Here is a 27,098-nt window from a genome sequence, read left to right on the forward strand (position 1 = left end):
TCTCTAAGCTTTTGGTTCTCATGCTAAACCATCTTTGCTTTTACTAGACTACTAAGGCTGATAACAAACTTCAGCAGAACTAGGCAGCTTACAAGGTAGGGGCATTAATCCTTCATTTAAGCCTTAAAGTCAAAATCTGAAAGTTCTGAACCTACGTTCTTTTTATCACAAACAAAAGCATTACGAGACTGTGTAATTCATGCCGTTGCAGAGGCTGTAATACTATACTTGCAAGCGTCACTGGTTATACATGAACCCTGAGTCTTATCTAACGAATGAAACCATTTGGAGACAATGTGATTAACTATAATGCAAAGGCTGCAATACCACCTGCAAGCATCACACACCACTGCTGTAATCTTTTCTGACATGCAAGGTTGCTTATGTACTGTATAAATACACTGAATTGTCTCTTGATTTACTCCTCCTCATCTTCTCTCCACTTTCTCCATTTTTTAAACCACAGTCTAATCTGTAGAAGCTTACTGCGCAAGTAGAAGGTCTTTTTGCTCTGCTCTGTAAGAATGTTCGCTCATTCTCAATAATTGACTATAGTAATAACTTAAGGTATAGTAGGTGTTTGTTTCTCAGTGCTCTGAGACAATTCCCTCATTGAAAAAGGGTGCTTTGGTCGTTAACCTATGAGCTGCAAGAAAAATTACTGTGAAAGCACAAACATGACCAATTACATGTAAATGTAAGCTACCACAGTGATCAATGCTGCTGTGCAAAAAGTGAATGCAGAGCGATTAAAATTATATGGAACAAATACTGTACATAAAGACAAAGATAAAGTTACAAGTGAGAATTCCAGTCTGTAATCTCTTATTCAACTTTCCTAGCCATACTTCAGGACAGACTTAAGGTGCGTTTACACGATCGAACTATGTTCGACGGACAAAATCGTTACCATATCACAGGAGAAGCAGGATGACGTCATAAGCGGTGAAACGATGGAAGCTGATCTGGCAACAAGCAGTGGTACCAGATGAGGGTGTTTACCACCGTTTCGAATCTGCTCACAGGGCATAGACCGGTGGACAATGTTCGAAGGTGATGTCCGTTGGTAACTCAGGCATTTAATTCAGTGTGTGACGTTTCGATGCTGGGAACAAGGACAGTGTCCGGTACACCACTTGGTGCTCGCTTCTGACGTCATCAGCGAGCCTTTTCGCTTTCCACTGCTAGTTGGTAACAATTATATCCGTCGAACATTGTTCGATCGTGTGAACGCACCTTAAGAGTGTTTACCACTCTTAGAAGAATGGGACGGTGTTCGCAGTTGCAAAATAAATGATTGGAAAAAGTGTCAAAGTAGCTTCAAACGAGTTGGTGAAGACAGGTAGCCTAGGTTTGAGAGAGTGAGGCATGTTACATGGCATAAATTGTGTGCACAACTGCACACCATGACCAGTTACAGCATTCAAGGGAGTCATGGCAGAATTAGTGGTGTCTCTCACCTGAAATTCGCCCGAGCTGAAAAGACCTCGAATGACCTTTTGTCAACAGAGTCTAAAAGGGTTACTGTCGTCCCAGGTTCCTCAGAGTCTAGTTTGTAACTGGAATATGGGAAGTAGGCAACAGAAATCACGCGCAGGAGAACACCATGAAGGTTATCTATTTGCTCTGGAATATAAATGAGTAAAAAAAATACAAACAATACTATCTGAACATAGATATATATATTCAGCAAAGGCCACAGGAAAAATAAAAGAAGGAGTACCAAGTGCTTTCGTGTTATTTCAACACATTTTCGAGGCACAATGCCAAAAACACTGAGAATATCTAATGAAGTAAACATAAAAGCTGAAAAACTGGAAACACAAATACCCAAGATCCCGTCAAAACTAGTACAGCAGGTATAGAACAGCTCAACAGGTGATTAAAAAGAAACAATCTTACAAACCTCTTTAACAACAAATGGGTCTAGTTTGTACATACCCTAGCTTACATTCAGTAAGTCACCATGACATTTAATCAAAGCAGATTCAAGAACATTTCTACGAGTTATATTGTTACAATATAATACAACTTTTGCCGCCTCCCAATGAATCATATGATTAAAATTATTAATATGTAAAAATAAAGCATTCGCCATTTGTCCCGTTCTCACACTATATCTGTGTTGTATAATTCTTGTTTCCAGTCCCTTTCCAGATGGTCCTATACAAAAACAGTCGCAATTCATGCCAGGAACCCTGTAAATGCAGCCCTGAGAAACTCTGCGAGAATTTCTTATCAATGTTTTTCAAGGTATTTGAAAATTTAAAAACAACATTAATATTAAAATTCTTGCAAAAATTTGGAACCCTACATAAGAGATCACTATATGATAAATATACCATATTCAAATGTACCATTAAGAGAAAACAACTGCTCTTTCCTGAGAGAGCAGGAGGGAAAAATAAGGAGACAAAGGAAAAATATGGGAACAATGGAAAACTGAAGGGACAAAGAAAAAATAAGGGGACAATGGAAAACTAAGTGGACAAAGGAAAAATAAGGGGACAAAGGAAAAATAAGGGGACAATGGAAAACTAAGGGGACAAATGAAAAATAAGGGGACAATGGAAAACTAAGGGGACAATGGAAAACTAAGGGGACATTAATGAATTAATTGTGGGTTATCTGGCATTACAACTAACTAAGGGGATAATGGAACACTAAGGGGACAAGGAAAAAATAAGGGGACATTGGACAACTAAGAGGACAAAGGAAAAATAAGGGGACAATGGAAAACTAAAGGAACAAAGGAAAAATAAGGGGACAAGGGAAAAATAAGGGGACAAAGGAAAAATATGGAAACAACGGAAAACTAAGGGGACAAAGGAAAAATAAGGGGACAATGGAAAACTAAGGGGATAATGGAAAAATAAGGGGACAATGGAAAAATAAGGGGACAATGGAAATCTAAGGGACAAAGAAAACTAAGAGGACAATGGAAAACTAAGGGGACAATGGAAAAACAAGGGGACAATGGAAAAACAAGGGGACACAGGAAAAATAAGGGGACAAAGGAAAAATAAGGGGACGATGGGAAAATAAGGGACGAAGGAAAAATAAGGGGACGAAGGAAAAATAAGGGGACGAAGGAAAAATAAGGGGACAAAGCCATATAAGTCAGTCACGCGTAGGAAAGAGAATGTTTGCAAATGATGTGTAAGTGCAATAAAAATAAATAAATAAATACGGCGCTTACCTGATGAAGAGAGATACAACCGAGGAATTTTTGACCCCAACGACCAAGAGGGGAGGCTTCTTACGTGTGGTCCACCTCGGTTGCAGAACAAACAGCGGTTGAAAAGCTGAAGGGAATATCCTGTATTGGGAGAATTCGTGACAAAAGAAAAGTTAAAAGGTAACCTTTTCGAGTTCACCTTCAGTTTCTTCTGGGACTAGTGTCTTGGAACCATTCTGATGATAATGATAATATAATTTCGTAAATCATAAACAGTTCTAGGAAGATGGAATTCGGTGATAATGTTCTGTTAAATCTGAACGTAAATTTTTCGAGAACTTCTTCAGCTTTCGCTTTTCATCGTAAGAGATGCATAGGGTCTCAAAATCTCACTCTACAGATTTCATACACTAAGATAGAAAATTACTCTGGATACCTATCTTCAATAATAATAATAATAATAATAATAATAATAATAATAATAATAATAATAATAATAATAATAATAATAATAATAATAATAATAATAATGGAGAAACAAATCCACAGTTATATGTAAAAATATTTATAAATAAATCTGTACAGATTTATCTTTAAATATATGTACATATACATAACTGTGGATTTGTTTCTCCATTTCAAGACTCATGCTACTATGAATATTTTTTTAATAATAACATTCATAATTTATGTCAACCTAGAGAAACCTGATCACTTGCCTCGATGATGCCCATCCGGACGCTCACTCGTTTCTTCGTGGAAATGGGCCGTTGGCTCGTTATGGACAGGGAATATTCTTTCATATTTTGAAGCTGAAGAATCAGCATGTTCCTCTTGAAAGCTGCCATAGAGAACATGAAGCGAATTTCGAAATATCGAGTGATGGAGCCACGTCTGAACTTCTTGTATTTTACCGACGATGAGGATTTTCGTCTCGGGCCATTCCCACAGTTTTGCCATTTTCAAAAACCTGAATGGAGAAGGAGGAATTCTGGTATATATAAATCTTTCTCTCTCTCTCTCTCTCTAGTTCTTCATTGGAAGGGTGGGTAGAGCTATTGGCTAGCACGCTGTTGCCCAGCATTCGACTCTCCGACCGGCCAACGAAGAATTAGAGGAATTTATTTCTGGTGACAGAAATTCATTTTTCGTATGAATGTGGTTCGGATTCCACAATAAGCTATAGGTTCGGTTGCTAGGTAACCAGTTGGTTCTTAGCCACGTAAAATAAATCTAATCCTTCGGGCCAGCCCTAGGAGAGCTGTTAATCAGCTCAGTGGCCTGGTTAAACTAAGATACACTTTCTCTCTCTCTCTCTCTCTCTCTCTCTCTCTCTCTCTCTCTCTCTCTCTCTCTATATATATATATATATATATATATATATATATATATATATATATATATATATATATATTAACATTTGGGGCAAGTATATTTATGACTGAAGATCGCATTATTGGGCAGAGTCTATATTTAAATTTAAAAAGTGACCCTATTGCAAAGGGGTATTTCGGAATAAGAATGACCTGTAACAAGTTAAATGGTTTTCTATTGCAGTACCAAGGACGAAACTTTATGCCAGTATACCATATATCTAAGAAGATAATTTAGAAAAAGATTAAGTCTACAATAAAAACACACACATATATATGTGTGTGTTTATATATATATATATATATATATATATATATATATATATATATATATATATATATATATATATATATATATATACAGTGCACATATATATATATTATAAAGTGTTTGTGTATGTGTGTATGTATGTGTGCATTCACTATTCATACTTTACTTCCATAAGGGAGATCTGGCTCATCTATTCCTTCATATATCTAACTTTTACTCCAACGACATTGCTCTTCTTTTCTAAAACTCCTACAGCAGATTTGCTATCTTCTTTACTTCTCATATTCTTTGGCTCAGTTATTTTCACCTTCTCATATTCTTTGGCTAGGTTATTTTCACAGTATATCATCATCAGTCGCGTATACTTACTAATGATTTTATGATTCCATCACTTGTGTCCTTTGATCAACCACACTAACACTTAATGTTCCCTCTCTCTCTGTTTATATATATATATATATATATATATATATATATATATATATATATATACATATATATACACTGTATATATATAATTATATACTGTATATGTATAACTGAATCACGAAAAATATGGAACGGGATGAATATATAAATAAAGGCAAAATCCATGAAGGAAAGAGAAACAATGGAGTAGTAGCGAGGCCTTTCGACTTCTTGTACTTTACTTAGCAGAATAAAGGACAAGAAGTCGAAAGGCCTTGCAGTACTCCATTGTTTACCTTAAATATATACAGTATATATAATATATATACAGATATGTATATATATTATATATTATGTATAATTTTCTTTTTCTTTACCTGAGAATACTGTAGTTATCATCACCCATTAAGTCGATTAACATCACTCGACATGCGAAGGTGGGGCTGCCCCACAGATTTCCCCGGAGTTCCTCCTCAATCTCCTTCTGCTGGAGCACAGAAACATCTACAACGACCAGAGGGTTTGAGGAGCCGAAGCTGTTCCTGCAGTGAAAAGAAAAATATGCCTGAGTTTGCTTCACTTTAACTTCCACATTATATTATCCATCAGATGAACAGCTTGTTACTTTAAATATCTTCAGCTGGAACTGCTTCTCTGTTTATGCTCACCAAAAGTTACTCAAAATTTATTACATTTTGCAGAAAAATTGTCAGTTTTTATCAATTTTGAAATATTACTCCCAAAATCTTGATGCAGCCACTGGAGAGCCACTGTCACCTGTAGTGAGGTGAACTGAACTGAAATGGACACAGAATTTAGGCCAAAGGCCAAGCACTAGGACTTACGAGGTCATTCAACGCTGAAATGGAAACTGACAGTGAAAGGTTTGAAATGTGTAACAGGAGGAAAACCTCGCAGTTGCACTATGAATCAATTGTTAGGAGAGGGTATAAAGTAAGACGGAAGGCTGAGAATCTGAAAGGAGGTACAGTAAAAGGAACGAAAGGGGTTGCAGCTGGGGGCCGAGGGCACGCTGCAAAGAACTTTAAAGTAATGCCTATAGTTACATCACTAATCCGTTAAGGGGGTCACCTGTAGCGAGTAGCTTGACATTAAAATTTTTTTCAGCAGAATATCATGTCCTAACTGCTAATATTAGGAAACAGAAACCTACCACGAACCACAATGTCTAAAAGAGATAAATCCCTGGCAGAAGCAGACATCCACACCGGAGAACAGTACCCTAGTAAAGGAAGCACAAATGACCCAAACAGGCTGCACTGATACATAACTTACGTGCGGCATTTGCTGACACTTTCATTAGACGTTTCTCAAAAGTTAGAAGTGAGTCAAAAGTTACACCTAGAACAGTTAAAGCTCCAGACTCATTCAGCCGACTCCCATCCGCCTGGATGGGAGGATGAGGTGGAAAATCTGTATGAGAGCTACTAATCAACAGTGTTTTTGTTTTAATGGAGTTCAGCCTCATACCCCACCGACTACACCATTCACTAATCCGCTCCAAGTTACGATTGAGACCAAGGCAGTTTCATTTCTTGTAAGTGGAGACTTTCTAAACACAAAACACACACACACACACGTGTTCCATCATCGGCATACTGAACAATCTTGTTTTCTGGACCAACAACCATTTCACTTGTATACACTAAAAATAACAGTGGACCTAGAACACTACACTCTGGAACTCCAGACATAATAGGTCTTGGTTCGCTAAAGATCCCATCAACAGGAACTCGTTGCTGCCAACCTGTAAGGAAATCTTGCAGTAAACCTAAAAAAAAATTAATAAATTTTAAAACATGCTTATATTAAAATGCACTAAAAAGTACAAAATAATTTTTTGAGACACACCAGAATTTTCTTACAATTAATCATGTCTACAAAAATAAAAGTGTGGGCGCCAAACGTGGAAGGAAATGCTACAAGAAATACAAAATAAATTTCTTTTCTTGTAGCATTTCCTTCCATGTTTGAGACGCACCAGGCTTTTATTTTTGTAGACATGATTAACTGTAAGAAAACCCTGCATTTTCTAACAATTACTCACGTCTACAAAAATAAAAGCCTGGGCGCCAAACATGGAAGGAAATGCTACAATAACAAAATCTATTTCTTTTCTTGTAGCATTTCCTTCCATGTTTGGGGTCCACGCTTTTAATTTTGTAGACATGATTAGTTGTAAGAAAATCCTGATTATCTCAAAAAATTATTTTGTACTTTTTTGTGCATTTTAATAAAAACATGTTTTGAAAACAAATTTATATTTATTTTATACTTTTTAGTTTTGACAGAAACTGTAACCGATTTATGACTAACTAGAAAAAACCTGAACATGATATCTTTTCAAGCAACAGAAGGTCTGAAAAATCCGTAGAGTTACTAACTTATTCTACCGAGTCAAAGAAGGTATGAAAAATCCGAAGAGTTTCCCACAAATCCTGAGATACAGGGAGAGGTCACTGTAAGGTCACTAGAGGTCACTGCTGACCTACTGATCATGTAAGGTTGTATTATCACCAGGATTGAGTAACCATGCAAAATTTCAAGTCCATCAAACGACAGGAACAGGACGAAAATGGAGTTAAAAGTTTTGACCCAGACAGACAGACAAAGAAGGCAAGTTGAATAAAAGCATGCAAAAAGTATCCACCCACTCCAAAATTCTGATGTTTATAAATACGTGCCTTGTAGTCTACTAAATCGAAACAGCACTTGAATCTATTTGAATTACTCTGCACTCAGACCCATTGTCAAGGTTCTCTTGCAAACAGGATGTCAAATCTAAAAGAGCATTGCAGGTACCTAACTGCCTCCTATGTGCATACTGACTATCAGCAAAGAATACTTTTGATTCCACATACTTATATAGTGGCTTAAAAATTAGATTTTCAGCAACTTTGGAGAACACAGGGAGAATAGAAACTGGCCTGAAGTTACTGCTCTCTGCAGATATGCCATTCTTTGGAACAGGCACTGTGTTGCTAAGCGTGAGCTCATCTGCAACGATACTATGTCGATATAAAAATCTATAGAACCTACTTATCTTGGGAGACAACACACTAGAAACTTTTTTTAAAAACAAAGGAAGAAACCATCGGGATTATCTTCACCCCAGCTATCAAGATTACCTAGATTTTTCTTAACATCCCTAGGGCAAAATGCAAATTTTGTAAGAATAGGATTAGGATGACAAGTATCTGGGAGAAGGACATCCTCAGCTGATTGGTTGGTTTCAGAAGCTCGATGAAGCAGTTCAAGGGCCAATAACCAATCCACCATCATCCATTAGTAGTGGAGGAATTGAAGACGAGCCTGACCCAAAGATAGATGATGCCAATTTGGTCCACCACAGTTGAGGCTGAGTAAGTCCCTCAAGTTTCCTCTTTAAGGAATTATTGTAATTTCTCTTAGCTATATGATAAATTCTATTCTCAGCACGGTAAGACTAAACAAAAATGGTGTGATTTCATGTGAAAGATTTCGTCTTCATGTGTTGAATTGGTCTGTTTATCATGGTAAGCTCTTCTATATGTACAATGTATCATGGCTGGTTATGTGCCCTGAATCTAATTACCTTTCTAGGGATACACTTACAGCCATCAGCATTTCACTTAACTTCTTGGGATCTGGCTCTGATATAGCATCTGAAATATTAGGAGCCTGACATGATTCCATAAAGCAATCCCAATTGGTTCTGGATTCCAGCCATGCCGTTTTTCTAGTGGTGGAATTAGGATTATACTGATTGATAGATATGTCTATCTCAGTGGCGCAGTGATTGGAAGTGCCTATATACTCGCAGACCTTGGACTTGACAAAAGTTGGAACATCTGTGAATATGAGGCCTATTACCAGAAATGTGTGTGAGCTCCTCAATTAGCTGAACAAGATCGGAAGATACACAACTCAAGAGCAGACCAGCCATGTTGACCCGTGGAATTTGAATTAAGCCACTCACAGTGCTTTGCACCGCAGTCCCCACAAATAACGAATGAAGTTTTTGAATCCTGTGACAGAGCCATACTAATCTTCTCAAAGGGACAGTCATATACAGAATCGTCGATATCTGGATTGAGGTAAACAGAAAAATTGTAGAATTTACTGAAAATCTTAAAACAAAGAATTTCGTAGCAACTACACTCAAGTTTTTCTGACGATGTATAGGTCGTCTGGACTTAGTACATACAGCCATACCTTGCGTATGTGGGATGTTACGAAGATAAATAAAATCAGGGCCATCAAACCCCGGGATTAAAAAACTCAATCTGACTTGTTACTACTTACAAGTGTGTAAGATAAAAACATCAAATCGCAGCTACGGGCACAACTCTGGAGATTAAGAAAATTAGACCTCAAGCCCCGAATATCTGAGGAAAGTACTCTGCAATTTTTATTTCAGTAATGAGTAGCAGGCCCAGGGTTCAACTCAATATCTCCCGAAAAATTGAAATAACATAAAATTAACAGCAAAACTAATAAATAGAATCATAACACCAGCAACATAACAAAAATCAACATAACAATAAACAATAATAATACAATCAACAACACAGTATTTACATCATTTACAAAAATTATATTAAAAGCATAATCAGCCTAATCACGTCACTGAAAAAACACCAGAAGCAACTGGTCAATAAGGTGGAGCCGGCATACCTTGTAAGGCACATAAGAAACCCACCAAGTTTGCCACAACCAAGGGAGGAGGACAGTCAGGATGGATTTAGAAACTATATAAAGTGCTTAGAATGACAAGGATCAAGTAAAGAAGAAGGCACTTTGCTGATAATCCATCCAAGCAATTTTTGCTTTCTCATGTCTGTTCTACATGCTGTTTGAAAAAACAGAAAAGCAAGCAAAAAAGAGAACGAGGAAAAAAGCCTGCTTGTGCCCTCAAGCAAGGTGAACTCAACCCCAAGACCGTGGAAGGTCACGGTACAATGGCCATGGCACAGTCCAAGGTTAGAGAACAAGGATTGTATTCAGAGTAACCTTCTGTTGCCTACCAAAGCTAAAGAGTCCTTTCTAACCACTGGTTTGATTTCGGAGTGTCCATCTCCTAGAAGAGTTGCCTGCTAAGGTTATAGTCTCTCTTCTACCCTGACTCGTGTAGGCAAGGAAGTCACACCCTGAAGTGAATGTTGCTAGAGAAAAGCCACATTAACCAACTATCCTCTGCACTTAGAAAGTAATTTTTTTCAAGTGAAAGTGTCACTTTGTTCTTCTGGCAATTTACGTCACACGTTAGGTGTGACGTAAAAATAATATTTGTGAATAGCACACTATCTCTCTGTCAACAAATGCTCCGCCTCTGTCGCAAGAGACATTTTAACTGTTTCCGTGTTCGCATGCACTGTGCTTTCACCCAAGCACATATAGTATAAATTAAGATTCTCCTCATATCATCCCTTTGGAAAATGTATTAATAAACGAAACTGGTCAGGACTATATACACTGTTCTATTTTTCATCTTGGTTCTGTATATACACACATAAATATATACAGTACATATATAAATATATATAGTATATATATATATATATATATATATATATATATATATATATATATATATATATATATATATATATATGATTCATATATGAGCTTTTAACCTACAAATCTTTAATACCGTGATTCATTTTATACTGTATGTTACCGAAGGAAATTTTTTAGTTTAATAGGTTCGTCGTCCCGTGGGCTCAAACCAACAAAAGACAAGAACTCAGGACAACAGTGACGCCTTTACCCGTTCGAGCCCACGGGACGACGAACTTATTATCAACTAAAAATTCCCCTTCGGTAACATATATGAAAATATATTATTTCCAAGGTAGGATGAATTGGATATTAAAAGGACGTTTGTAGCTTAATGCATATATATATATATATATATATATATATATATATATATATATATATATATATATATATATATATATATATATATATATATAAATATATATATATATAAATATATATATAAATCAGTAAGCTACAAACGTCCTTTAATATCCAATTCGCTCTACCTCGGAAATAATATATTTTCATATATGTTACCGAAGGGGAATTTTTTAGTTGATAATAAGTTCGTCGTCCCGTGGGCTGGCTCGAACCAGCGAAGGACAAGAACTCAGGACTACAGTGGACGCATTTAACCCACGCGGCCAGCAAATATTACCATAAAGGATATGCTTGGATCAAAGCAAATTCCTACCTTATGACAGACGGGATTACTAAGTGTCCATTCCCCTGCGTCACCAATATCGAGTGGCATCCACAGGCGGTATGTACGGCGATCTCCGACAGCACGAGGCCTTTCAGAACGAAGCTCGAATCGTCCCTGAAGTCGCTGAGAATTTTCCCTCGAATTGGAACGGTGGTCCTGGTTGGTTCGTCCATTTCTAATCCGGCAGATGCACCAAAGCTGATGTCTGAGAGAGTGCCAATACACTTTCCTGGGATGGCCATGCCGAAAGCAATGACCCAAAAAAGCATCCTGTGTTGAATGAAAGGGATTTTATATCCATTAACAAAGGACTGGTTCAAATTAAATACCTTCATTTAAGGGGGAAATTGCAAGGAATATATAACACTTTTTTAAAGGGAGTTATAAGAATAAATACACCATATACTAAAGGGCTATTAGAAGGTATGCATCCTGCTTTAGAGGGACTATAAGGAATAAAGCCTTTAAATGAGGGGTCTCGAGGAATACGTTCTGTTTGAAAGGAAGGGTACAAGAGTTGCAACCTATACTGAAAAGAAAGGAAACAAGGAACGCACCTTGTGCAAAAGAAAGTTGAAAGTTTACAAGAATAAAACCTCTGTAAATGGAAGATTACAAGAATGCATCTTAATCAAAGGAAAGGTTACAAAGACAAGGCCTCTTTCTCTTGACTAGGGATCCCTGGTCAGGATGGCTAAGGGCGTTCTTCCAGGTGACCGGAATTTCTGCCGTAGGCCTTTTCGACATGGACTTTTTGCCGTAGGATTTTTGCCGCAAGGTCTCTTTGCCGCACGGAATTTTTGCCGCAAAATACATATTGAATAAGATAATAAGATAATTAGCTATTACATGTACTTTTCGAATTTAAACATAAATAAACACATATGTACGTACATACATGCATTCATCTAATGCGACGTTCTTTGATAATTAGCTATTACTTCTAAAGTTTTAAGCAAGTAGTTTTTTTAAACAAAAACTATAAGTTATTGTATCTAATGAGATAATTAGCTATTACATGTACTTTTAGAATTTATAAATAAATAAATAGGCTACATGCATTCATCTAATGCGACGGTCTTTGATAATCTGCTATTTTACTTCTAAAGTTTTAAACAAGTAGTCTTTATACAAGAAGTATAAGCAGTTGTATCTACATCTACAGTTTGAAAAAAAGTAGTTTTTAAAACGGAAATCATTTTTTTCAGCGAAGAAAGTATTTATGATCCATTAATCCATCCCTTCTACAGCGCCGCATACTGTGAAAACTAGCCGTTTAACTAGACCACTGAGCTGATTACCAGCTCTCCTAGAGAGGGCTGGCCCGAAGGATTAAATTTATTTTACGTGGCTAAGAACCAATTGGTTACCTAGAAACAGGACCTACAGCTTATTGTGGAATCCGAACCACATTATAGCGAGAAATGAATTTCTGTCGCCAGAAATAAATTCCTCTAATTCTTCATTGGCCGGTCGGAAAATCGAACGCGGGGCCAGCAGAGTGCTAGCCGAGAACGATACCCACCGGTCCAATGAGGAACGGTGAAGAGTTAGCCAGCGAAAGCGAAGGTCGTACAGCAAAATACAAAACAGTTGGTGACCACAACCATTAAGCAAACCCAACAAAGCCAAAAGCGTATGTCAGCTTAGCAAGAATGAAAGTGCTATTAGGTCCCAGTTGTCTGTAAGATCACTCACTGCCAATGTTTCCGCTAGCTTAGATGGTGCAGGATGTTATCTTATGACATCAAATGCAAGTTTATCTTGCATCCTGTTCCCGGTGCAAGAAATGTTATTCCATTCCTGCAGCTTTTCACTGATGCCAGAAATGGTTATGTCATTCCTGTAGCTTTTCACCGATGCAATAAATGGTTATGTCATTCCTACAGCTTTCACCGATGCAAGAAATGGCTATGTCATTCCTGCAGCTTTTCACCGATGCAAAAAATGGTTAAGTCATTCCTACAGCTTTACACAGATGCAAGAAATGGTTATGTCATTCCTGCAGCTTTTCACCGATGCAAGAAATGGTTATTCCATTCCTGCAGCTTTTCACTGATGCCAGAAATGGTTATGTCATTCCTGCAGCTTTTCACCGATGTAAAAAATGGTTAAGTCATTCCTGCAGCTTTTCACAGATGCAAGAAATGGTTAAGTCATTCCTGCAGCTTTTCACCGATGCAAAAAATGGTTAAGTCATTCCTACAGCTTTACACAGATGCAAGAAATGGTTATGTCATTCCTGCAGCTTTTCACCGATGCAAGAAATGGTTAAGTCATTCCTGCAGCTTTTCACCGATGCAAAAAATGGTTAAGTCATTCCTACAGCTTTACACAGATGCAAGAAATGGTTATGTCATTCCTGCAGCTTTTCACCGATGCAAGAAATGGTTAAGTCATTCCTGCAGCTTTTCACCGATGCAAAAATGGTTATGCAAGAAGTCATTCCTGCAGCTTTTCACCGATGCAAAAATGGTTAAGTCATTCCTGCAGCTTTTCACCGATGCAAGAAATGGTTAAGTCATTCCTGCAGCTTTTCACCGATGCAAAAAATGGTTAAGTCATTCCTGCAGCTTTTCACCGATGCAAAAAAATGGTTAAGTCATTCCTGCAGCTTTTCACCGATGCAAAAAATGGTTAAGTCATTCCTGCAGCTTTTCACCGATGCAAAAAATGGTTAAGTCATTCCTGCAGCTTTTCACCGATGCAAAAAATGGTTAAGTCATTCCTGCAGCTTTTCACCGATGCAAGAAATGGTTAAGTCATTCCAGCTTTTCACGATGCAAAAAATGGTTAAGTCATTCCTGCAGCTTTTCACCGATGCAAAAAATGGTTAAGTCATTCCTGCAGCTTTTCACCGATGCAAAAAATGGTTAAGTCATTCCTGCAGCTTTTCACCGATGCAAGAAATGGTTAAGTCATTCCTGCAGCTTTTCACCGATGCAAGAAATGGTTAAGTCATTCCTGCAGCTTTTCACTGATGCAAGAAATGGTTAAGTCATTCCTGGCTTTTCACCGATGCAAGAAATGGTTAAGTCATTCCTGCAGCTTTTCACCGATGCAAAAATGGTTAAGTCATTCCTGCAGCTTTTCACCGATGCAAAAAATGTTTAAGTCATTCCTGCAGCTTTTCACCGATGCAAGAAATGGTTAAGTCATTCCTGCAGCTTTTCACCGATGCAAGAAATGGTTAAGTCATTCCTGCAGCTTTTCACCGATGCAAGAAATGGTTAAGTCATTCCTGCAGCTTTTCACCGATGCAAGAAATGGTTAAGCCATTCCTGCAGCTTTTCACCGATGCAAGAAATGGTTAAGTCATTCCTGCAGCTTTTCACCGATGCAAGAAATGGTTAAGTTATTCCTGCAGCTTTCACCGATGCAAAAAATGGCTAAGTCATTCCTGCAGTTTTTCACCGATGCAAGAAATGGTTATGTCATTCCTGCAGCCTTTAACTGATGCAAGAAATGGTTAAGTCATTCCTGCAGCCTTTAACTGATGCAAGAAATGTTATGTTATTCCTGCAGCCTTTAACTGATGCAAGAAATGGCTATGTCATTCCTGCAGCTTTTCACCGATGCAAGAAATAGTTATGTCATTCCTGCAGCCTTTAACTGATGCAAGAAATGGCTATGTCATTCCTGCAGTTTTTCACCGACGCAAGAAATGGTTATGTCATTCCTGCAGCTTTTCACCGATGCAAGAAATGGTTATGTCATTCCTGCAGCCTTTGACTGATGCAAGAAATGGTTAAGTCATTCCTGCAGCTTTTCACCGATGCAAGAAATGGTTAAGTCATTCCTGCAGCTTTTCACCGATGCAAAAAATGGTTAAGTCATTCCTGCAGCTTTTCACCGATGCAAGAAATGGTTAAGTCATTCCTGCAGCTTTTCACCGATGCAAGAAATGGTTAAGTCATTCCTGCAGCTTTTCACCGATGCAAAAAATGGTTAAGTCATTCCTGCAACTTTTCACCGATGCAAGAAATGGTTAAGTCATTCCTGCAGCTTTTCACCGATGCAAGAAATGGTTAAGTCATTCCTGCAGCTTTTCACCGATGCAAAAAATGTTTAAGTCATTCCTGCAGCTTTTCACCGATGCAAGAAATGGTTAAGTCATTCCTGCAGCTTTTCACCGATGCAAGAAATGGTTATGTCATTCCTGCAGCTTTTCACCGATGCAAGAAATGGGTAAGTCATTCCTGCAGCTTTTCACCGATGCAAGAAATGATTAAGTCATTCCTGCAAGTTTTTCACCGATGCAAGAAATGGTTAAGTCATTCCTGCAGCTTTTCACCGATGCAAGAAATGGTTAAGTCATTCCTGCAGCTTTTCACCGATGCAAGAAATGGTTAAGTCATTCCTGCAGCTATTCACCGATGCAAGAAATGGTTAAGTCATTCCAGCAGCTTTTCACCGATGCAAGAAATGGTTAAGTCATTCCTGCAGCTTTTCACCGATGCAAGAAATGGTTAAGTCATTCCTGCAGCTATTCACCGATGCAAGAAATGGTTAAATCATTCCTGCAGCTTTTCACCGATGCAAGAAATGGTTAAGTCATTCCTGCAGCTATTCACCGATGCAAGAAATGGTTAAGTCATTCCTGCAGCTTTTCACCGATGCAAGAAATGTTATGTTATTCCTGCAGCCTTTAACTGATGCAAGAAATGGCTATGTCATTCCTGCAGTTTTTCACCGATGCAAGAAATAGTTATGTCATTCCTGCAGCCTTTAACTGATGCAAGAAATGGCTATGTCATTCCTGCAGCCTTTAACTGATGCAAGAAATGTTATGTTATTCCTGCAGTTTTTAACTGATGCAAGAAATGGTATGTCATTCCTGCAGCTTTTCACCGATTTGCAAGAAATAGTTATGTCATTCCTAAGCCTTTAACTGATGCAAGAAATGGCTATGTCATTCCTGCAGTTTTTCACCGACGCAAGAAATGGTTATGTCATTCCTGCAGCTTTTCACCGATGCAAGAAATGGTTATGTCATTCCTGCAGCGGTGAATGCAAGAAATGGTTAAGTCATTCCTGCAGCTTTTCACCAATGCAAGAAATGGTTAAATCATTCCTTCAGCTTTTCACCGATGCAAAAAATGGTTAAATCATTCCTGCAGCTTTTCACTGATGCAAGAAATGGTTAAGTCATTCCTGCAGCTTTTCACCGATGCAAGAAATGGTTAAATCATTCCTGCAGCTTTTCACCGATGATGCAAGAAATGTTATGTTATTCCTGTAGCTTTTCACCGATGCAAGAAATGGTTATGTCATTCCTGCAGCTTTTCACCGATGATGCAAGAAATGGCTATGTCATTCCTGCAGTTTTTCACCGACGCAAGAAATGGCTATGTCATTCCTGCAGTTTTCATAAACATGGTCCAAAAAAAAAAAAAAAAAAAAAGAAGATGTCATTCCTGCAGCTTTTCACCGGCGCAAGAAATGGTTATGTCATTCCTGCAGCCTTCAACTGATGCAAGAAATGGTTATTCCATTCCTGCAGTTTTTCACCGATGCAAGAGATGGTAAGACGAAGAGTCGCTTCAACATTTCCTGTGAATATTACGTGGAATGTCTATGGACGGACCTTGACTCATTTACCAAACACCAACAGTTGTGTAGGAGGGTTTCATAACGCCTTACAAAGTTCTGTTATGAACACCCACCCAGATATTTGGTAAGTGATAAACATTAAAAAAAAAAAAAAAAAAGTGTCTGGCAAACAAGAAAAAAATTAACCTCGAACGTGGCGAAGCATCTTACACGAAGGAGAAAAAGTACAAAGATATTTACGTGAGAATACAAAGGACATATTTATTCATTCTACGGCAAAAAGACCTTGCGGTAAAAAGTCCTACGGCGAAAACTCCTTCGGCAAAAATTCCTAGATCCCTTATCCCATACGGATCTTTAAAAAGAAATAAAAAAACCTTTCTTTAGTCGTCCTCGCCAGATGATATCCCTGGTCAGAACATCCTTATAAACAATACTGACTAACAAGACTCAGGCAAAAAGGATAGCTTCTTCACTAAAACAATCACTAAATCACAATAACGTCAGAGGCAAAAGACTGGTCGTTTTTCAATTAAACAAACAGTAAAGTGATTTCCATAATGCACAGAGGTTGGTGACTTCAGATTATATACATAAGAGATGACATTCATATAGCGGCAGAGTGATTATGTCCACTAATTGAAAATACAAGAAGCCGCCCAGTTTGTGACGCCAGTGTTTACCATCAAATCACTCAACCGGCATACCCACTTACATATATAAAGACGTAAAATGATGACAAGGTCTTATAAACATGGTCCCCCACCCAAAAAAAAAAAAAAAAACTGAAGAGAAAGACCGATTTCTACCTGAACCACATTTCATACCTGAACAGTCGAGGGACTTGCACTTGGATCTTAAGGCTTTGTAGTGACAAACGTATCCAAAAAAGCGCGAAGAATTCGAGAAGTTAAGAGGGCATTGTGGCTATTACAATTACATATGTTTAAAGGCAGATCTCCTCAGAAAGCTTTCGGGAAACTGTTCGGTTCCCCTTTTCAATCTGAAAAGGGGAATTGAACTGTTTCCCGAAAGCTCTCTGAACAGAGAGTTATGTATGTACATATACATAACTGTGAATTTGTTTCTCCATCCCTGCTGATGCAACTAATGAGAGTTGTGCCTCTCACCTCTGCGTCGCTTGCGAGGAGACTAATCTCTATAATTTTTACAATATAGGAAAAATCAAGCTTGAGGAAATTTAAATGGAACTGACAATGACCTTTTGAGGAAGCCAGTATTGTGGAATGGAATGGAATGCAGAGTTTAGGCGAAAGGCCAAGTACTGGGACCTAAGAGGTCATTCAGCGCTGGAAAGGAAATTGAGAGTAGGTAGGTTTGAAAGGTGTAACAGGAGGAAAACCTCGCTGTTGCACTTTGAAATAATTGTTAGGAGATGGAAGAAAGATAATATGAATGGCGGTGCAGTACAAGGAACGAAAGGGGTTGCAGCTAGGGTCCGAAGGGACGCTGCAAAGAACCTTTAATAATGCCTACAGTGTACCCTGTGAGGTGCACAGACGGCACTAAACCCCTTCGGGGAGAAGCCAGTATTGTGGATGCTATATAGGCGTATTTCAATACTGTGACTATAATGTCAGGCCACTTCTGAGGATGAATTCAGAAAAATATCCAGGAATTAGTAACAAACCAGGGAATATATCTAATAAATTGTGAAGAACTAACAGTATTATCAACTGTAATCTGTTATTCAATTTGAACATAACTATCTTAAAATCAATACAGTCAATTTTTTGTAGCCAGGGAATCACATCCCAGTTTTCATGGGGAAATCACTAACCGAAATTGTCAATCCAAAGTTTTAGTGGCACCTGTTTATCTAAGAGTGCTTTTTCATATGAAATAAAAACTTATATCGCCAAAGTTACCTTTGTTGGGATGTGTTTCAGAATCCTCTAAATCAAGGAGAGTCTTGAGCGAGTCTCAAAAAGTGGACGAAGAACACCACCATTGTACTAACCACTAACCGTTCGTCTTCCATGGACAGGCCAAAATTCGCTTCCGTTATCATCCAGCCTCCCAAAACGACTCGTTTTGCAAAGATGACGAGAAGCAGGACGACTTCAGTGTCATTCCCGCCCGTTGTAGGAAGAACCAGGATCACGCCTTCGGCAGAGTTTAAATAAAGTCTTTGCTGCCACACCTCGCATTGGTAGTCTTCTCAAGTTAGGTCTAAGGCTAGGCAGTTGTTCCTTTCCTTTCGTTTCATCTAATAACTCTCTATATTTAGTGATGCCAAGACAACGGCATCTTTACAAACTTCAGGTCAGTTGTTCCTCCCTGCCATATATATATATCTAAAAAAAAGTTCCTCGTTGGATGAGTCGGTATCGTTGCCGGTTAGCACTCTGCTAGGCCCGAGTTCGAGTCCCCGGCCAGCCAATGAAGAATTAGAGGAATTTATTTCTAGTGACAGGAATTCATTTCTCGCTATAATGTGGTTCGGATTCCACAATAAGCCGTAGGTCCCGTTGCTAGGTAACCAATTGGTTCTTAGCCACGTAAAATAAGTCTAATCCTTCGGGCCAGCCCTCTCTAGGAGAGCTGTTAATCAGCTCAGTGGTCTGGTTAAACTAAGGTATACTTAACTTTTTACTACTTTAAAACACTCCTGCCATATATATATATATATATATATATATATATATATATATATATATATATATATATATATATATATATATATATATATATATATATATATATATGCTATTTTAAAAAAGTCATGAATTTTATTCTTAGTTGAATGAGATACAAGCGCAACAGCTATCTTCTTGGTGTATCCTTAAGCATACAACCTTATATTCTCTCATTTTAGCTCAACAGCATTTTCATCAACTCTCTTCTCTGATCATTTTCTCTTTTTCCTACTACGTAAACCTGTCATCTACAAATTATTTTCTCTGAAAGGTATCTGTCAGCTCATAAGGACGAATCTTCTGATACTACGCAATTAAAGAAAAACTGAAAAGTGTGCACTAAACGGAAAAAATGCTAAAATAAATTTTTCCAGATTAATCTTCAAATATCTCCTCATATGCTCGGTACTTGTTAAAAAGAAAACGTCAAAAGTATCTTCCAATAAAGATATTGTACTCAACCTAAAATTGCGAAGATATCGAGATGGAAGAGCAACGGTAATTCTGTTGCTTAATGAGTGTCTCAAGGATGACTGAGCTCATTTGGCCTGATTAAACGTTCTTCTTTGCCTATTGCCAGAGACGCCACTGTCAAGAGTTACCAAGAAGTGATTATTACACCCAGATTACTGAAATCACAGTTGGACTGTTTCCTTTTCTCCTTTCATCATGAGTGTATGATAGCTCACTGGGTGGTAGATACTAATGATATCCTAAACAATTTCTACAAACAGAAATGGTAATGGGGCTAAAATAAAGAGAGAAAACACGTCGAGGTTTCTGGTAGGATCAGCCAATGGCGTCCGCTACACAAGGGGAGAATATTATTGGTCGATCCACAGAAGCGACGCTGATGCAAAAGACATTGCGTCAAATATTGATTGAAAAACATCCAGATTCATTATCAATGCACTCTGCATCTATGAATCATCCCATCGCTCATTCGAAACAATGCCTCTTATAACAAAACACATCAGCGCTATATACAGTATGTAATTGCAATAGCCACAATGCCCTCTTAACTTCTAGAATTCTTCGCGCTTTTCGGGATACGCTTGTCGCCACAAAGCCTTTGGACCCAAGTGCAAGAAATATGAAGAAATTATGATGTCCGGGGCTACCGGACATCATAACCACTTCACATTTCTTGCACCTGAATCTTAAGACTTTGTGGTGACAAGCGTATCCAAAAAAGCGCGAAGAATTCGAGAAGTTAAAAGGGCATTGTGGCTATTGCAATTACATACGCATCTGGTAAAAAGTGACCAGTGTAACTTATATACACACACACACACGTATATATATATATATATATAAAATATATATATATATATATATATATAAATAATAATATATAATGTAAATAGCCTATAGATAAATACATATATGTATATATATCTATGTGTATATATACATATATATATGCTTTGAAGTTACTTATTTACCTGGATAGATATTGGGAATTTCTGTACGGTTTTATGCATATATATTGCATGATTGTACAATATACTGCACGTTTTCTAAAGCTATTATTTTTCGCAATTTCTTTCGCATCTTGAAAAATAATGGAAGGGTTCAGACTCCCACATCGATAAGGGCTGGTGGCTGGCTGTGTCGGCTAGTCTCTCATAAACGTTTGCGTTGTTTCAAGCTGGGTGTACTTTTCACGGCAATATCTGTACGACAGTTGATTGGGGAACGGTTCAAATGGGTGACATAACAAAGGAGTGACACCACAGATATAAATTTCAAAGGAGTGACAACTATCCAACCAACATCAAAAACATGTGAACAATTCAGTGGTTCTAGCTTTTTAAATAAAATCTTAACAATTTAATAAAATTTTCACAATTTTTTGTAACTGTCACTTCATCGTTATGTCACTCCTATGACATGTCACGCCTTGTAAAACTAAGCTATACTTACTTACGCCTTCGATACAGACCCAGTTCATGGACATTAATTTTTCTTCGTAGGGGAATCTTAAACATACGTATTTTTGTATGTATTTATAAATGACAGCAATGCCGGAAGGATTCATTATCAAGGTTACAGGCACATATATATTATTTAAAGGGAAAAAATCGACAGACTATAAAGAGGCTATGAATGTCATCTTTGAAAATAAGACGCTCATGAATATGCGGATTAAGAACGTTCTCCACGTAGATAATTGAATGTGTTTACGAGATTCCTTGCAATCAGTGCTATAAAAAAAAATTCATGTAGTAAAATATATATACACAGTAGTCGATCATGTAGTAAAATATATATATATATATATATATATATATATATATATATATATATATATATATATATATATATATATATATATACATATATATATACTGTATATTTGATGACTCATCGTCCTTTACTCTGCTAAGTAAAGGACGATAAGTCGAAAGGCCTCACAGCACTCCATTGTTTCTCTTTCCTTCGTGGATTTTGTCTTGTATTTATATATTCATCATCACGTTCCATATTTTCGTGATTCAGTTATACATACATACATACATACATATATATATATATATATATATATATATATATATATATATGTATGTATATATATATATATATATATATATATATGAAATGCTAAATTCTACTATGCATCCTTAATGTAAACAAAACTTTCTTAACCTAACCGAGGCATCACCATGGCAACCACACTCATCTGGATCACAACATCGCGTCAAAAATTTATGGCGTCAAAGTTTGCAGCATCGAACGAACGATGAATTATGTGTGGAGGAGGAGGAGGCCCTTTTCATAAAGGATTTTAAACCTGCTTCATTTTCCCCGTCGCGAGAAAAGTGTTAACCGAAAGTTACGGTCTGCCTGTCACTCAACGTCGGGCAGAATCGGCAGAAAACCATTAAAGAAAACATCGGCTGTCGAATCGGGTGTCACAGACGTCCGTCGGAAGTTCCCGCTCGTCAGAACTTCGTCGAAGATTCACGAGGGTCCGTCTCGCTTTCTCCTCTTCGTTCTTCTTCGCTCGGCTTCTTCTTCTTCTTTAATCCCGGTGTTGACAGCTGGGAGTATTTTCTGTCTTTCTGCTTACAGCCAAAACTTCATAATTAATTAACCTATCATATTAGCACACTAATACTAATGCCAGCAGGAGTATACACACACACACACACAAATATACACACACACACACTTACAGCTGCTCTACCTGTAAGACGGCCCAAGTCGATTTACGGGAAAGTAAGACACTTCAGGAACCTTCCCATAAAACTCGGGAAAGTAAGACAGTTCACGAACCTTCCCACAGAACTCACGTTCCTTTGTTGACAAAGACAGTAAATTTAGTGCATGGCGAGTCTACCTGAACACGTATACTTGTGACAGAAGTTATACATACACGTATCTAAATGTATATATAATGATATATACATTATGTATAGCTTCTATCACAGGAATGACACCGTGATGTAAAATGTAATCAGACTTTGTGACCACAAGAGAAGTGAAACATTGGGTTGCGAAACAATGGGTTGCCTTAGAAGCATTGTCAAGTAAACTACATGCAATGAAGTTAAGTATATCTTAGTTTAACCAGACCACTGAGCTGGCCGAAGGATTAGACTTATTTTTACGTGGCTAAGAACCTACTGGTTACCTAGCAACGGGACCTACAGCTTATTGTGGAATCCGAACCACATTATGACGAGAAATGAATTTCTATCACCAGAAATAAATTCCTCTAATTCTTCTTTGGCGGCTCGGAGAGTCGAACGCTGGGCCAACAGCGTGCCAGTCGAAAGCTCTACCACTCCTCCAAAGAAGCACTACATGCAATGAAAAAAAAAAAAAAAAAAAAAAAAAAAAAAAAAAAAAAGAGGAGAGGTTTGGTTTTACAAAACAGCAACTTAGATTAAAGAGGGTAAATACTATTCATCCAAATGTAAAAACCTTTGGAATACAGTAACTGTTCAGTTGAGGAACAGCTCTCTTTGACATTTAGGTCCCAAGCTGGGTATTAAATTGTATGCATCCTGTTTTTTAATTGTTATTTTTTAATATTTTGACCACTATTCTCAATATTAGTATTGCCATTACCATTATTATAATTACTATTTTTACTACCACTTCAGCAACACTGTGGATATTGCCGATTATCATTTTATCTCGTGTATCTAGATTGTGTGAAATGTTTGGCTCTACTTTGTACATTCCATGTATATGGCCCTGAGCTGAAATAAAGGATATTATTATTATTATTATTATTATTATTATTATTATTATTGACTCAGGCACTTGGATAAACCAAGGCGAGGCGAAAGACATTTAACTCGAATTACTGCAGGACTTTATTTTCTCTTTCAAATCTCCTCCCGACATCCTGTGAATAATGGGGTCAAGAGTGTACAGACCTGATCTTAAAATTTAACAATATCTTCCTTTTTTAGTTGTATTAATGCAAATTCAAAGAGAATTCAGGACACATTGTAAATATACATCTATTAATTAACACTATGGAGCTACTCCTATGTGATTTTTCACTTTGGTGCACAAGAAGGGAGCATTAATCTCTTGGCCAGTTTTAAGTGAAAAATAATGTTCACTGATCCTGATATTTAATTCCTTACTTGTATGGCCCAAATAAGAGTAATTACCGTCTGTGCATGGGATTTTATAAGGTGTTGCTACTCCAGTGAGGATAATTTCTTATACGCATTTTTTCATCGTTATTATATGAAAATATTACATTTACACTGGGGACTTTCAACGCTGATTTGACTGACTCAAAACTGAGGAAATATGACAAACAAAGGGTGTTGCTAGGCGATTCTACCACCCTATCATTTTCACTGCAAAATTATGAGCTGGATATCATAAGAACTTACTTAATTTCCTACTGTTCTGCACTTCGTTAACCAGGAATTCAGGACAGGCATGTAATGCTTGCATACTGTTCGCCACCATTTTGCAATATTCCAACCCTCTTCATTTATTCGTGAACGTGGTCAATTAATTTCTTAAGCTGAGCCAATGGTTGTGAAGCCAAGAACGTCAATCAATTAACTAATTAAATTCTGCTCTGTTGCTATACCCGGAAAATTCCTCATCCCGAGTCAGTGTTCAGTCCTTCATTAGAATAACAGGTGCAGTAACATTAATGAACCCACTGGGTGAGGGTACTAGTTACGAGCAACTGTCTCCCAACTGCACAATTCCATACTCAAAACAGATGCATCAATGAATTTCAAATAACATTAAGGTCATATAACATTTAACTATATACTATAAATCTTCAAGGCTGTCGTAGAACTGCACGTAAAGATGGGTCAAATTCATATACAAATGTTCTGACAAATATAAAAAATATCCATTTTGAAATGTAAATTTAGCATTTTCATCCCCATTTGACAAAAATTATTATAATATTGGGATATTCTATTTATAAATAACTTTAATATTATAAACAACTTTTACTATTGTGAAGTAGTCATGACTGGTTTAGATATAACTCGGTTTTATGACAGAAGAGGCCCTTCACCAAAGGAAAGGTGTTGAGTGAATAAGAAGTCCAAAGGGTGAAGGCAAGGTGTTAATTGAATAAAAGGCCCAGTGATAAAGGCAAGGTGTTGAGTGAATAAGACCCAACGGCAAAAGCAAGGTGTTGAGTGAATAAAGATCCAACAGCAAAGGCAAGGTGCTGGTCTGAGTAAAGGCAAGGTGTTAACTGAATAAAAGGCCCAGTGGCAAAGGCAAGGTGTTGAGTGAATAAGACCCAACGTTAAAGGCAAGGTGTTGAGTGAATAAAGATCCAACAGCAAAGGCAAGGTGTTGAGTGAATAAGAAGTCCAAAGGGCGAAGGCAAGGTGTTAACTGAATAAAAGGCCCAGTGGCAAAGGCAAGGTGTTGAGTGAATAAGAGACCCACCGGCAAAGGCAAGGTGTTGAGTGAATAAGATACCCAACAACAAAGGCAAGGTGTTGAGTGAATAAGAGACCCACCGGCAAAGGCAAGGTGTTGAGTGAATAAGATACCCAACAACAAAGGCAAGGTGTTGAGTGAATAAGATACCCAACAATAAAGGCAAGGTGTTGAGTGAATAAGATGCCCAACAACAAAGGCAAGGTGTTGAGTGAATAAGATACCCAACAACAAAGGCAAGGTGTTGAGTGAATAAAAGACCCAACAGCAAAGGCAAGGTGTTGAGTGAATAAGAGACCCAACGGCAAAGGCAAGGTGTTGAGTGAATAAAAGACCCAACAACAAAGGCAAGGTGTTGAGTGAATAAGAGACCCAACAACAAAGGCAAGGTGTTGAGTGAATAAGAGACCCAACGACAAAGGCAAGGTGTTGAGTGAATAAGAGACCCAACAACAAAGGCAAGGTGTTGAGTGAATAAGAGACCCAACAACAAAGGCAAGGTGTTGAGTGAATAAGAGACCCAACAACAAAGGCAAGGTGTTGAGTGAATAAGAGACCCAACAACAAAGGCAAGGTGTTGAGTGAATAAGATACCCAACAATAAAGGCAAGGTGTTGAGTGAATAAGATACCCAACAACAAAGGCAAGGTGTTGAGTGAATAAGATACCCAACAACAAAGGCAAGGTGTTGAGTGAATAAGAGACCCAACAACAAAGGCAAGGTGTTGAGTGAATAAGAGACCCACCGGCAAAGGCAAGGTGTTGAGTGAATAAGAGACCCAACAACAAAGGCAAGGTGTTGAGTGAATAAGATACCCAACAACAAAGGCAAGGTGTTGAGTGAATAAAAGACCCACCGGCAAAGGCAAGGTGTTGAGTGAATAAGAGACCCAACAACAAAGGCAAGGTGTTGGGTGAATAAGATACCCAACAACAAAGGCAAGGTGTTGAGTGAATAAGATACCCAACAACAAAGGCAAGGTGTTGAGTGAATAAGATACCCAACAACAAAGGCAAGGTGTTGAGTGAATAAGAACCCAACAACAAAGGCAAGGTGTTGGGTGAATAAGATACCCAACAACAAAGGCAAGGTGTTGAGTGAATAAAAGACCCAACAACAAAGGCAAGGTGTTGAGTGAATAAAAGACCCAACAGCAAAGGCAAGGTGTTGAGTGAATAAAAGACCCAACGACAAAGGCAAGGTGTTGAGTGAATAAAAGACCCAGTGGCAAAGGCAAGGTGTTGAGTGAATAAAAGACCCAACAGCAAAGGCAAGGTGTTGAGTGAATAAGATACCCAACGACAAAGGCAAGGTGTTGAGTGAATAAGATACCCAACGACAAAGGCAAGGTGTTGAGTGAATAAGATACCCAACAATAAAGGCAAGGTGTTGAGTGAATAAGATACCCAACGACAAAGGCAAGGTGTTGAGTGAATAAGATACCCAACAACAAAGGCAAGGTGTTGAGTGAATAAGAGACCCAACGGCAAAGGCAAGGTGTTGAGT

The 27,098-nt window shown here is 37.8% G+C and overlaps 1 protein-coding gene across 1 annotated transcript in view; it reads right to left on the bottom strand.

The window, feature by feature from the left end:
* Positions 1-27,098, bottom strand: part of LOC136825298 (glutamate receptor ionotropic, kainate glr-3-like) — a 105,508-nt gene that overhangs the window by 18,066 nt on the left and 60,344 nt on the right. The window contains exons 4-8 of the mRNA XM_067081406.1: positions 11,469-11,750; positions 5,608-5,772; positions 3,898-4,148; positions 3,200-3,319; positions 1,461-1,626 (exon numbers count right to left, since the gene is read on the bottom strand). Of these exons, the coding sequence (XP_066937507.1) occupies positions 1,461-1,626; positions 3,200-3,319; positions 3,898-4,148; positions 5,608-5,772; positions 11,469-11,749 (983 nt within the window). The 5' untranslated portion in view covers position 11,750. The remainder of the gene's footprint in view (positions 1-1,460; positions 1,627-3,199; positions 3,320-3,897; positions 4,149-5,607; positions 5,773-11,468; positions 11,751-27,098) is intronic.

This window comes from Macrobrachium rosenbergii, chromosome 37 (assembly GCF_040412425.1).
Source record: "Macrobrachium rosenbergii isolate ZJJX-2024 chromosome 37, ASM4041242v1, whole genome shotgun sequence".
Taxonomy (NCBI): Eukaryota; Metazoa; Arthropoda; class Malacostraca; order Decapoda; family Palaemonidae; genus Macrobrachium; species Macrobrachium rosenbergii.